This window comes from Pipra filicauda, unplaced genomic scaffold (genome assembly GCF_003945595.2).
Source record: "Pipra filicauda isolate LSUMZ 115617 unplaced genomic scaffold, ASM394559v2 scaffold15_size4787011_pilon, whole genome shotgun sequence".
In the NCBI taxonomy this organism is placed as follows: Eukaryota; Metazoa; Chordata; class Aves; order Passeriformes; family Pipridae; genus Pipra; species Pipra filicauda.
The window spans coordinates 2,713,492-2,727,229 of record NW_024104096.1 but is presented as its reverse complement, the minus strand read 5'-3'; the positions used below and the strand labels follow the sequence as shown (position 1 = coordinate 2,727,229).

At 56.0% G+C, this 13,738-nt stretch overlaps 1 protein-coding gene across 1 annotated transcript; it reads right to left on the bottom strand.

Moving 5' to 3' along the window:
* Nucleotides 1-1,396: 1,396 nt before the first annotated feature.
* Nucleotides 1,397-5,617, bottom strand: GOT1 (glutamic-oxaloacetic transaminase 1). The gene is made up of 9 exons (XM_027710913.2): nucleotides 5,394-5,617; nucleotides 4,933-5,114; nucleotides 4,252-4,375; nucleotides 3,955-4,067; nucleotides 3,649-3,753; nucleotides 2,958-3,108; nucleotides 2,656-2,821; nucleotides 2,385-2,527; nucleotides 1,397-2,100 (listed from the first exon to the last, which is right to left on the bottom strand). The coding sequence occupies exons 1-9, from the start codon at nucleotides 5,506-5,508 to the stop codon at nucleotides 1,961-1,963; spliced, it is 1,239 nt and encodes a 412-aa protein (XP_027566714.1). The 5' UTR covers nucleotides 5,509-5,617; the 3' UTR covers nucleotides 1,397-1,960.
* Nucleotides 5,618-13,738: the final 8,121 nt, after the last annotated feature.

The window sequence follows — 13,738 nt, the reverse complement described above, 5'->3', positions numbered from 1 at the left end:
CATAGTCCACTCATGCTGACAAAACTTCAGGTGGAATAACTGCAACTCTGCCTGGACACTGCCCTTTCTAAGGAAACACATAACAAGTGAAGGGTAGACAGAGGAAAGCAAGGGCTGGAAAACAACCTACCCCAAAGGCTGAAGGAAACAGAGTCACTTTAACCTTAACTGGTGAAGGATGTGAAGGGGAGAGAGGAAGTTTTCAAATACCTAAAAAGCTGTTGCAAAGAGGAAAGGAATAATCTGTTCTCTGTTGCCATGGTAAATTGCATAATGGGTAATGAGCTTACACCACAGAAAAGGAGAAATTTAGGTCACTTGCTAGGAAAAACAAGGTTGGTAAGGCTAGCAAAGCACTGATACAAATCACATGTGGGGCCAGATGTGGGCCAGGCTCCACATCTGGAGGTCTGTAAGGACAGAATTGTAAGCAGATTTCAGAAATAACAAAAGCAGACTTGGTTCCTTAACTCATTCTCCTGAGATCACTCCTGAAAGTCATCCTTTAACCACTTCCCCATCATCCCTTTTGTGGATGGACACCAAGAAGAGAAAAAGCTCCCCACCTGCAGAAAGAAAAGGCTGCCTCTGGCTCATTCTTTTATGTGGCATGACATAATCCAGAAAGGACAAATGAGACTCCATGTACTGTCTATGTGCAAATACAGCAAAGGAACAAGGCACCATTTTGCCTTTTCTGCCTAAGCTGCAGCACAAGCAAACCCATCAAGGCAACCGTAACTATTGCTAACTGACCCAAGGAAAGCAGTTGTTCCCCTTTCTCCACCAAGATCTTGTCAGGAGGCTGCTCTGTCAAGGTGGTAATATCAGCTCACAAATAGATCTGCAGTGACTGCAGAGAGCAGGAGCAGATGGTCCCACCTCTTTTTCAGTGCCAGAAACACAGGCTGTTGCTGGCAGGCCCCACTGAAGCCAGGGACAGTAGATGGTGGTTCACCAGGGGCCTGCTGAAAAGGATGAACCGGAAAGATCCATTTTTTGACACCCTAGGGGCAGGCCAGAAGCTCTGGGTCAGGGAGAGATGGCCACATGGCTGGGAAACATATGACCATCCAGAAAGCAAGCATATACAGACACACAGGATGAGCTGGACAGCGCAGGGCAGAGGGACAGAAAGAGGAACACCGGACGGACACGGGAGGAACTGGTCAGCTTCATGTAGAATCACAGGGAGCTCTCAGAAACACCATCCCAATAAGACTCCCCCTTCAGTAGCAGCTGAGATCATTAGAGATGCAACACCCTGAGGCAGAAAGGGACAGCCTTAAAACAAACTGAGTAAGAACCAGTGGACAAAGCAGAATGTTGAGGCTTTAACCTCAGCCTGGGAAGAGGTTTGTACAGCCTGAAGGCATGGTATCACACAAGGCAGGGATAATATACAGAGACAGAGGTTTAATTTTCTGTCAGCTACACAAAGAAGCATTTATCACAATTACAAATGTTTGCTCGTATAAGGCTCAGAAATCGGGAAGGGGTGGGGTGAAGGGAGGAAGTTAGCAACAGCTTTGCCCCTCCCCAAAATACTACCGAATGACATTAGTTCCCAAGCCGTATGAGATCCCAGCCACTGGGCTGTCATCCCACAGCGCATTGCACTGGCACCAGACTTTGCCTAGATCAAACTGATCAGTTATGTGCAGTTGATTTGGATGTGCTAAAGATGCAGCTCTAAGTACCTGAAGACCAGGCTGCTGTCAGTGAAACAAGAGCTGAGGTGGCTAACCCTACCCCCACCCTCCCGGGGGCACTGGCTTACCATATTGCATGGGGTACTTGAAAAAAGTCAGGAGATGATTATCCCTGATTGAGCTACCTATCGCTCCCATCTTTATTAAACCCCAAGAGGTGTGGGACAAGGCAAGCCATGAGCAGAGAAAGACGTGGACTACACACTATAGCTTTGGTGACTTCATGTAAGTTTGGTTGTTCATGTGCTTCATTGGATTTTTGTAACGGCTTCATGGATGGACTTGGCCACATAGTCCAGGTTCTTGGTAGTCAGGCCACACATGTTGATGCGCCCACTAGCCAACAGGTAGATGTGTTTTTCCTTGACCAGGTACTCCACCTGCTTAGCTGGGGAAACAATTGGACATCAGGTCAGAGCAGTGACTCATAGTTCAGAAAAGCCCAAAGAACCAGCCAGCAATGCTTGAATCTTTCACAGCAAGCAGAAAACTTCAAGCACTGGCCACTAAAATGCTGTCTGATGCTTCATCCCTCCCTAACCACAGAGGCAGTGATGCCAAAACTCCAGTGAGGCCCCCAAGAGATTCCTGCTTGGACTGCTTCAGCCCAGCTCACCCACAGTAAAACTGTCTTTACCCAAACCTCCCTTTACCAGGCCACTTGATACTTACGGTTCAACCCTGTGAAGCTAAACATGCCGATTTGCTCTGTGATGTGGTTCCAGGTTCCAGGGGTCCCAAGGGCCTCCAGTCGAGACCGGAGCTCTGACCGCATCAGCAAGACTCGATCTGCCATTGTCTTCACATTGCCCTTCCTGCAGCAGGCAGGAAACAGAGTATGAGCATAGGCACCCACCTGGTTTGAAGCCACCTGGCCAACCCTGGCACTCAGGGAGACAGCTTCCCTCCCTTTCCCTCTCCCACCAGCCCTGGCAACACGTACCACTCATCAAAGAGCTGCGGGGAAGAAAGCGTAGTTGCCACAATGCGCGCTCCCTGGGAGGGAGGGTTGGACCAAGTGGTGCGCACAATCTTCTCCATCTGGGAAAGCACACGCTTCACGTTGTCTGCATCCTTCCCCACCACAGTCAGGTTCCCCACACGTTCATCTGTGGGACAAGCCAAGAAATGTGAGCCATTGGTTCCAAACATTGTGGCAAAGCAGAGCATTCCCCACCCTTCAGCATGCCAGCCCCATCTGTCTGTGTATGATGCTACTGGGCCAGCTTATTGCCAGACACTCACTGTAGAGCCCAAAGTTCTTGGAAAACGACTGTGCACAGAAGAGCTCAAAGCCCTCGGAGACAAAGAATCGCACAGCCCAGGCATCCTTGTCCAGGCTGCCAGAGGCAAACCCTTGGTACGCCGAGTCGAAGAACGGAAACAGGCTCCGGCGCTGCAAGGAGGAACAGTGTTAGAGGGAAATCCCCTTCCCACAACCTGCACTTTATCCCCCACAGTACTCATAGGAAAGGAAAATAACCATTGAGTTTTTGCATGAACACAAAGGAAACATGGTCCAGCAACACCAGACTGAAATACTTTCTTTCTATTGGGGTAAAAGAATAGGAAGACTAAAGTGGTCAATAAAAGTCAGTGCAGGAGAAAACTGCATTTGAGGACACAGGTACAAGAGATGCGCCACTTTATGTAATACTTTTCAGCACCTGCCCGCGGATATCCTTTCCAGCAGAAGAAACATCACTACAGCCCATGCCACAGAGTTTGAAGGCACGAGCAGGACTGGGATGCATCTATCCTCTGAACACAAATGACCAGCATCCTGTCAGCCTCTCCTTTCAACACCTGCCCTGTGGAACTCCTCCAGCACCTGACACACCTCCCCAGAGCTTCCCACTTCACATGCAAGTGTGCTGGCTGGCTTAAAAGCTATTTGTCCGCTCAGCACTGCTTTAGCCCCAGCAGCAGTCCATACCTTCATAACAGCAGCAATCTGCTTCCACTGCTCAGGAGAAGGGTCTGTGCCTGTTGGGTTGTGTGCACAGGCATGGAGGACGAAAATGGAGGACTCTGGGGCGCTCTGAGGAGAGAACATGTCTTGGTCACATACAAACATAGATGAGACTGGGCACCCTCAGCAGAGAGAGAGGTCTGGAGCTGCTCTGGGTACCAACAGTCTCTTTTGCAGAGATCCTCTTCCAGGCACAGCACACAAGGGCCCAGACAGCTGCAAATATTGAACAACACCAAGCTCAGCCCATCCTATGATAGTTTTACTCACCTCCATGTCATTCAGCAGCCCCTGGATATCCAGACCTCTCTTGGCAGCATCCCAGTAGTGGTAGGGTCTAATATCTTTGAAACCAGCATCCATAAACACAGAGTTGTGGTTCTCTGAGGAAAGAAATAACTTTTCAGAAAAGCAGGCCCTACCTCCAGCAAGCTGCCTTCTCCAGTCCCAGCATCTCCCTTTACTCACAAGAGAAGGCTCCTCTCTCACTGCCCAGGCCCCTGCCAGGAGAAGAGCTGTGCCTCCCTCGCCTGCTAACCCACAGGGCTCCCTGACAACAGCACTCACCCCAGGTTGGACTGGAGACGTAGACTGGGGTCGCTGTGTTGTTGTTTCCATTGTACCACCGCCTCAGGAAGTCCGCGCCGATCCGCAGAGCGCCTGTCCCACCCAAGGACTGAACGCTTCCGACCTGCAACAGAGAGAGTTGCCAGCAGAGTCCACCCAGGTCAACATTGCTATCGGTGCACAGAGAGCAGAGGCGCTTGCAAGAGCAAGACAGGATGCCAGACATGCTCCCTGGGGTCACCCCAGCCAGGACACCGTCGCCTTCCAGTGGTCTTCAACCTCCTTCAGTGCTCAGGCCCATCCTGACAACTTCTATAGCTATAAATAGACTCGAGTTATTCCCATTACGTTTTGGCACAGAGCAGATTTCCAACTAGTAGTTTGTTTCAGGAAAGGTAGTATATTATCTGACTTTGGTCTCCTGTGGGGAAACTGTTAAAAGATGAAGGAAAAAGCAAATTCCAATCACAGGCCTTGTTTGTTTTTTCCCAAAAAACGACAACTACTTGCACAACCAGTTTCAAGTAGACAGGTTCATCAAGTAAGCTACAACCAGGGAAGACCATATCTGACAAACCCCCAAATCCTGCCAAAATGCAGTTGTCAGCACACTCGTGCTCTTCTGCTCGGTCTGCTGTAGAGACACCCCAGGGACCCTAGCACTACCCATCCACCACATACCCGGTTCTCCTTGATGGCAGGGCTGTCGTCACCCAGGGCGATCCGGGAGGCGTTGGCACGGAACTCGGGCAGGCCCAGGATGGGCAGGTACTCGTGGTTCAGGCTGTTGTCGTTGACGATCAACTGCTTCACCTTCTTGACCACCGGCAAGACCCATGGCTGCCCCTCGTCCGTGCGGTAGGCTGCGGGAGAGGGAGAATCGTTCTTGCTGCACCCGGGGGGACGCTGCGCTGCCCGGCCCCAGAGGGACCTGCCCCGGACACAGGACGGCGGGCAGACCGGCACCGGCTGCTCCGCGACCTTGACGCCCGCCCGCCCCCCGCGGCCCGGTGACCTTTGGGGCCCAGGGCCTGCCGCTGCCGCCCGGCCGCTGCCGCAAGTGCGGAAGCCGCCGCAAGGGCACCGTCCGGGCTGCCCCGCGCGGAACGGCCCCGCCGAGCCGGGCGAGGCCGCGGACTCACCGCCCACGCCGAGGTTGACCTTCCGCGAGTCCCCGTCCTCCCGGAAATCCGCCGTGAGCTTGAAGACGGCGACCGGCGGGGAGAGGGGGACGGCGGCGAAGATGGAGGCGGCCATGGCGGCACAGCCGGTCCGCTCCGCTCCGATCCGCTCCGGTGCGCTCCGGTACGGGCGGCGCGCGGCGCCTGGAGGAGACGCTCACCTTCACCGGCGGGGGCGGGGCCGCCGCGCGCGCTGGCCAGTCAGCGGGCTGCTTTCGGCCCCGCCCCCGCCGCCAGCCAATGGTGACCCCGCCGGGCCGCGGGCGGAGCGCGGGCGGCCAATGGCGGCGCGGAGCGCGGCCGGCGGCGGGCGCCACGCCCGGTGACGCACGCGCGGGGTGGCGGGCACCGCCCATGGCCGGCCCGTGCCCCGGCGGCAGCGACCCGTCGCTGGGTGTGCCCGGGTCGGGCTTGGGGCTGCGGAGCTGTCACCGGGGGCACAGCATCTGGTGCTGCGGGCACTCTCGCGCTGCAGGGATGGGGGGGCGGGGCGGCCACGGGGTGCAGTACCCGGTTGCAGTACGTGGTGCTGCGGGGGACGCCGTGCTCGAGGCAGCGCTGCGCTGCCGGCGGTGCCCGGGGGTGCAGTGCTCGGAGGGCACGGCACAGTCCTCATAGAGCACCCTGGGGTGCAGGTCAGCCCCGGAGCGCAAAGCTGGGGTGCACGGCGGCCCCGGGGGCCGTGCGCGGGGCTCAGGGCGGTGCCGGGGTGCAGGTCTCGGGGATGCGGGGGGGTGCCAGGGGGTCGTGCCCGGGCGGGACGGGTCCGGGTGCAGTGCCCGGGGTGCGGGGATGCCCAGCGGGGCCGTGACGCGGGTGCGGGACCAGGACCGCTGTGAGGACAGCGGTTGTTTCCACCTCAGGACAGGTCACAGAAACTCTCCTCTGTATCTGCCCCCTTTTTAAGGCATTTTTCCGATTCCCAGCCACCTGCAGGTCAGACGCTGTGGGATGATCCCCTGAGACCCTCCCAGCTCTGGGGAGACCCCAGGGTCACCTGAGAGGGTCCCCCCTCCCACTCTTAGCTCGGGACCCCTCTCTCCGAGCGCAGAGCATCGCACTGATCCGCGGGGTGTTCCTTTCAGAGCCTCGCTCCCGAACTCCACACCCTTCCCGCAGGCACAGCGCTTCCCACGGTGCCCCCGGACCTCTGTAGCTCTTGCGGGCCACCCTCCAGCAGTGCGGGGGCCCCCGGGGCCCCTGGGCGCGGGGGCGGCCGCCGTCGGGGCGCGGCGGTGCCGGGCGGTGCCGGCAGGGGTCAGGGCCGGCCCGTGCATCCCGCGGGGAGCAGCACCCATGGCTCCGAGCCGGGCAGACGGCCCGGGGCTGCCCGAGCATCCCCCCCGCGGCTGCCCCCGCGCCTCCCCGGACAGAGGGGTCGGTGCCGCGGGGTGCGTGGTCGGCTCCGTTAGGAACCCGCCGTCTGTCTCGAGCGGCTTTTGAAGTTTATGGGAATCCGCCCGCAACCCTGCTGCATCTGGGAAAAGCTTTGAGGGAAACGGGAAGGACGTCGTGAACAGCGGCCCCGGCAGCGTGACACACGCCACACCACACCCGCACCTTCGTGACATAAAACACGGGGATACAGGACGGGAAAGGCCATGCTGTCCCCAAACGCTTTTGCAGACAGCCCGTGTCATACGCTCTCTTTGTTAACGCAGCCAAGATCCCTCTGAAAACCAGTTTGGCTCCTTGCCCCCCTCCCATGCCCAAGGTGGCTCCACAGCCCAGCTGCCCGGGAGGGAGCCCGGGGGCACAGCCCTCGCCTCCCCAGGCTCCGGGCAGCACCTGGAAGAACTGCCCAGTGCACTTTCTGCTTAGCATGAGAGCGGGAAAGAGGCAGAGCTGCCTGTCAGCACAGTGGTGTGCCAGCGCTTCTGCCTTCAGAGAAAACAGTATAATGGGATAGTCAGAGGAGCAAGAGAGCAGTGCAAGACCAAAGCCTTGGCTCTGTTGGGGTTCTTTTCCCAATTTGGATAAAACTTCATCCAGGCCTTGAGAAAAAGCTGCATGGAAACCCAGAATGGGACTCAGGTCTGCTCTCTGCAATAGCTGTGAACCCCTGCAAAAACCTGACCTTGATAAGGTGCTGTCAGGACATCCAAACCTTAACTCTAACCCTAAACTTAAATCTAACCCTGCCCTTAACTCTAACCCCAAGTAGATTAAAAGCACTTGGGTTTCTCAAGGTCAATGGATGCTGCTAAGTGAGAGACGCTGCAGTGCTGGGCAGGAAAGCAGCTGATGAGAACAAGGGCATCAGAGGGAACTGGGGGTAGCCCACTGCAGGGTGAGTCATGTTTTCTGCTCACAAGGAGTAAAGCATTGCACATGTGGAATGCTGCAATGGGAAAAACTGACAGAGGTTGCTTTGAGAATCCTATTTATGGAGCAGACAGAAGTGCTAGGGAGTCCCCAGACTGTCAGGCTCTCACTGCTCTTACTGGTTTCTAATCCTACCACTCTCCAAAGAGCACTGGGATACTTGGGGACATGGCCAAGTCCTTTCCCAGTGCAGAACAGGGAAGTCACAAAGGCACAGGGGTGCTGCCTGCCAAGCTGGCTGCACCAAGTCGCTGCCTGGGACTGCCAGAGCAGGCTGAGCAATGCCCATTGCAGGAAAAAAATGAAGTTACCCTGAATCGGCACCGTCTTGCTCCCCTTCCTCAGGGGCTTCTGGGCAGTGTGAGCTCAGCGTTGCCAGTCCGGGGGAGACCGTCTGTGCTGCTGCCCGTGCCTGTGAGGCTGGGGTCACTGACCCAGCAGGAGTTACCTGCCTGTGCACTTGGCTGCCCCCAGCTCAACCAGTGTCCCGTGCCCTTGGCAGCGTGAAGTGGGACTCCACTGGGAACAGAAGCAAGAATGAGACAATGAGACGAAGCAGCAGGCCGTCGGCCCCCGAGCTGAGTGGCTGTGTGTTAGCAAGATCCCTCTGGCCCTGAGCTTTCATCTCCTCAGCCTACACAAAGGGTGCCACCAACATGTATGCAAAAGCAGGAGCAACATGGGAGCCAGCCCTGAGGCATCCCTCCCTTCATCTCCTGCCTTGGACTGACAGCCAGCAATGACCCGCCACTCAACGGGAAGGCTCGCACACCTTACCCAGAGCAAAGGAGCCCCCGGGCATGCACGGCCGTGCTGCACACAGACAGGGCCCCCCGCACTCAGCCCCTCCTGGGAGCCAGAAGCAGGGGGGCTCAGCAGTCAGCCTGGCTCCTGCAGAGCTCAGGCTGCTGCAAGGATGCAGGGGACCAGGTATCGCTGGGGACCAGGTGACACCCTCCCCACACCATCCAGCCTTGTGTGGGCTTGGAAAAAAGCCCTTTCTATAAGGGTGCAGATGAGCTTCAGTGAACCCCTCCCCTTCACTCCCCCTTGCAAGATCCACTCTCACACCCCTCTGGCCTCTGCCTCTTCCTCTCCAAAAGGCCCTGCTCAGCACTGAGACACCCTCGACTCTGGTATCACAGCAAGGGTTTAGGCAGTGCTGCCCATCTCGGGCTGAGGCTGGGTGCAGGCAGTGTGTGGGCACAGAGCAGAGCTGTGGCTGTTCCCAGTGGGTACTGGGCGGGGGCCGTTTTCACAGTGTCCTCCAAATACAGATGTTTTCTCATCGCAGGATCCAGACAGAGAAGGGTAAAATGTTTTCATTCCAAGCTCCCGAGGTCAGGTCATGGTTTCTCTAAATGGCTTTTGTGGCTGTAATTATCAGATTAGCTGATCTCTGGCAGTGCATTTAGGGGCAGCTACATTAACTGTGCATCCTGACCCCTCCACTGCCACCCTGCCCAGGTGGGGCGGTGGGTTTGCAATGGAGTAATGAGGATCAGGGATGTCATGAAAGCCAAGTGAAATGCTTGCGATTGGTTTTGAGCTGATATTCAACTGGACCCTGGGCCTGGGAGCAGGCAGTACATTTGAGGAAGACAGCAGCAAGACTCCGTGACCTTCTCAGAGCATGTGATGATGTTGAGCTGGGCCTGATCTTTCCCTCCCACTCCAACCTGCAATGCACTGCAGACACAGAGCCCTGCCTCGGCTCTAATGGCTGATGCTCAGCGTGCAGACATGGGATGGGAGTACGTACAGTGCATGCCCTTGCTCAGAGCTGGTGCTCCTTGCAGGCACCAAGCCCAGCAGGTCTCACGGGGGATGGTCCAGAACCTCGCACTGTGGCTCGCATGGCAGAGCCTGGGGCCTGTGTCTGGCTGCAGGGTGCTGTGAAGGCTGGGCAGCCCCCAGCAGTCGGCAAGGCACAGGAATAGGAGCATGAGATACCAGGCGAGACAGGGAGATGAGAAAGCAGGGTGAGGGGCAGATAAAGAAGGATCAGGAGTTTCCGGCTCCCGCCAGCTTCTTGCTGGGTCCATCTGTCAGCACCTGCGAGTGCTGATGGCGTCGAGCCCTGGTGGCAGCCGGGGCTGCAGGTCTTGCTGAGGGGCACCATAAGGGGTCAGGAAGGGGCCCCTGCCACTGCTTTCCTGCTGCCCCAGGGCACTGACAGCAGCTTAGACCCCAGAGTGGCCCGGGATGAGCAGTGCCCACACACAGCCCTGCAGGTGCCCCCTGAGTCTGAGCCTTTGGTCATGCTGCCCTGCAGCACCCACGTCCTGTCCTCCCGTGCCACCAGCCCCACTGCACACACAGACAGGGAATGCCAGGGCTTTCACCCACCAGCACAAAAAAAAATCAGTTCCTACTCTGCTGAGCTGCAGATTGACACCTGGGTACTTGGTGGCCATTTGCTCGGGCACCGTGCCTGTGGCAGCCCCCTGCCACATCATCCCACCTACCTACCCTCTCACCTACTGTAGGTGGGAGAAACAGGAGATTCCCTGGAGCAAGGAAAAAGCTCTAAATATATGAAATTATTCAGAATCAGAAAAGACTTTACTGTTTCTCTGTAAAACAAATAAAATCTCTTCACTGCATTTCAGTTTCTGAAGTTTTAAAACGCCAGAGCATAATGTCCCACTGAATGAATGCTTTTGAAGCAGAACATCTACATCTCTTTCAAAAATGATTTCAATTTTTTAAATGCTTCAGAAAATTTCAACAGCAAAATTTTGCCTTTAAACAGCATGTTCCTGCAGGAAGTTTTGGCTTCAGCAAAACATACATTAAAAAAAATTAAAAATTAGTGAAAACTGTTTTCCTGGTATTTTTCCTAATTGCCACCATGACAGAACTTGGTTAGCTCCAAGTCCATCTTCTTTGCTTCCAGCTCAAATCCAGAGAGCAACTCAGAGCAGTGAGGACAAAGCCTGTATACCCTAAGAAGGAGCATATCCACCAACCCAATCAGGCTCAAACCTCTCCTGCCATTGTTGCTGCTTGGGCACAGCCAGAGGTTTGCCATTTCTCTATTTAAAACATTTTGCACATTATTCCTGGTGTCTCCGGAATCCCGGCCTGGCTTATGGACCACTCATAGCCATGCTCACCTCCTCTGTGTCCACTTGTCCTCCAGGCATTCAGGAGGAGAACAGGTATTCCAGAGGAACACTGACCCTGTGAGGGGCAAGGGATGGGCTGGTCCTGGTGCTCACCACTGTATGAGCCACTGCAAATGCCTTCCCCTAATTTTTCCTTTCGCATCAGCACCTGCTGGCTGACCTGAAGTCAGGAGACTGGCTTATGGACCACGACCTACTCAAGAAACGATGCCTGGTACCCTGGTGCATTAAAGATGGTGTGGAGGACCAGTGAAGAAAAGGACAGGCACCACCATGTCAAGGCAATGGACAAGGAAATGGGTTTTTGGATATCTGATGTGGGGACATAGCTGCCGCTCCTAGAAGCATCAAACCCCCTGGCCAAGCCACTGCCCCCTCACCAGCAAGCCTAGCTTGTGTGTTGGGACAAAGACAACACGATGTGTTGCAGGGAGCTGCTCTGCCACGGTGTACCCAGGTGCTGGGCAGCTGTGGGAGCCCAGCTGTGCCCACGGGGCCAAGGGAACCACAGCTCAGCCGGTCCCAGCTGAACCCCTCTGGGCAGGGTGTGTGCCCCAGTTACAGGCAGGACAGGGCCAGGAAAAAGGAGTCCAGCTCCTTTGCAGGAAGCCCAGTGCTGCGAGTGGGTAGCTTCTGGACCTTCGTGTAGGAGCAGATTTACTGAAAACAATTTATTTAATATCAAAAATAATTTCTTACAGCGTTTCAGCTGGCGTCAGCCAAGTGCTTACTCACCCGGGAATTCAAACAAAGGCAGGGCTGGCGCCCAGCCAGAGGGTCGGGCGCTGGGTGGTCGTGTCCATCCCGGCCTTGGACCCGCCTCTGGGTCACTTGCGGGCTTGTGGCATGATGTCTCCATTTATTTATTGGAAATGTTTGAACAGGAAATGCTAATGGTTTGGGTTTGTGGAGACAGCTGGAGGGGTCCGGATGGAGCTGCAGAGAAGGGGAGGGTGCACTGGGACAGGGCAGCCCAGTGGAGAAGGGGGAATCAGTGCTGCTACTGGGAATTTGTCCCCTGTATTGGCAGTGAAGGACCCAATGGGAGGTGAGACCAGGGAGGGCCCTGCCGGTTCTGCTCCCTCCTAGTTCACCACTGCCTGCATCCCACACCGCTGCGGAGCAGGGGAATGGTGCTGCCAAAACAGTGAAGGAGGAACAGCGACCACAGGGCATGGCACATGTCATCCCACCGCCGGCCTGGCGGGTGCCCATTAGCGTGGGAGAGATGTGAAAGTGCTGCCTCCCCCTACAAGGGGGTCGAGAGGTTCCTACGCAGCCCGGCTCTGGACCGGGCTGTTCCTGCATTTGCTGATAACAGCGGAGGTAAAGCCTGACCCAGGAAAGCAGGCAAGATCCGCAGAGATAAACTCCCCGCAGCAACACAAAGGCACTGACCTCCTCACAGCACGAGCCGCCGCATTCCCACAAGCACAGCAACAATTGCCCAGGAGCAGCAGGGAGACCCGCACCCAGCCCCACTGCCCAGCCGCCGGGAAGGGCCCACGCGGCAGCCAGGAACACCTCTTGCCGGGATCACTGCATAGAAACCACAGCTCGGGGTTTTTAACCACATCGACTATCCGTACCAATTGTCCGGGCAAATTGCAAAGAGCTTGCCATTGCTTGCTCCTCGTTTACCGTTTTGGCACTGCCTGTATTGCACGGCCAGGGGGATACCACACAAGCACACCCTCGTGTTTCCTACCTTACACTTTTACGTGCACACTTGCAGTACAAACAGGCTTTAAGTTTCATCCCTAATCACAGCCGAGGGTCTTACCCACTCGCTCACGCAGTTCACATTTGAGCGCCTGCTTTTAGCAGACGCTGCTGTAGCACCGCACACCCACAGCGCACCCGGGGTACTGAACGGCAGGCGCGGGGTCAGCTCTGTCTCCCCCTGCCCTGCTCGTGCCCGATTCGCAGACCAGGAGGCTGAAGCCCGCCTGACACTTCCGTGGGTCCCCGTGCCAGCTCTGCCCCGAGAGAGCACCAGCTGAAAAAGACAGAGGCACTTAATAGGATTTGCAGAAACATCCAGATCAGTTACACACCATTCGCCTGTTGTCTCAGGCAGGTTTTTAAAATCTTTATCTCTGCATCATTAAACACTCATCTACATTTGAAAAGAATCCCTTTGGTTCCCTACCTCTGAAATGAGGATAACCATCCTTCACCTCATAGCGGGGTTATGAGGATAAACAGATTAAAGACTGTGAGATATTGTGGCAAAGAAGGTTAAACAAGCCCCTGTGACAGACAGCCCAGGGGCAGGGACCAGCATCAGAGCCATGCACAGCATAAGCTGCCGACCCACGTCTGCACCATGCTAATGACCCCAAAATCCCAGCGACGGATTTGCCACTGTCTGCCTTCCCAGGACATGGTCCCCAGCCAGCTGAAAGCCCGCTGAGGGGATAGTTCCCCAGCCAGGGATGTGCACGCGTGTCCTGAGCCTGGGAAAGGGGAGTGCAGGGGTGCTGGAGGAAGAGGGGCTGGGAGGTGCTCATTAGAACCACAAAGCTTCAAGACAGCATCAGAGATCCAGGTGCCACAATAAGGGCCTGAGGGCAGTGGGGTACAGCAGGGCAGCTGTTCCCTCTGCACATCCCTCCCTGCATTCTCAGAGCAGGGCAACCCTCTGCTACTGTCCACAGTTCTGCCCATCCCTGTCCCACTGGGTGCCCCAGGCAGGCAGGGACAGTGGGGAGATGTGAACTTCTGCAGAAAGAGCTGGTGGGGGAGAGGATGAGCCAGACAATTAATGTCTGGAAAGTCTCACCCGGATCCCTAGTAAAATAATGGCACAAATATTAAGAAAAGGAGCTCTGTAAACATCTAGAGGAT

What these genes read in the sequence shown, in the direction of transcription:
- GOT1 (XM_027710913.2), bottom strand. Translation starts at nt 5,508, where the DNA reads ATGGCCGCCTCCATCTTCGCCGCCGTCCCCCTCTCCCCGCCGGTCGCC. An exon ending in GGTCAACCTCGGCGTGGGCG is followed by an intron (nt 5,115 to 5,393) that starts GTGAGTCCGCGG and finishes CCTCTCCCGCAG; the next exon opens with CCTACCGCACGGACGAGGGG. An exon ending in TAGCTTCACAGGGTTGAACC is followed by an intron (nt 2,101 to 2,384) that starts GTAAGTATCAAG and finishes TTGTTTCCCCAG; the next exon opens with CTAAGCAGGTGGAGTACCTG.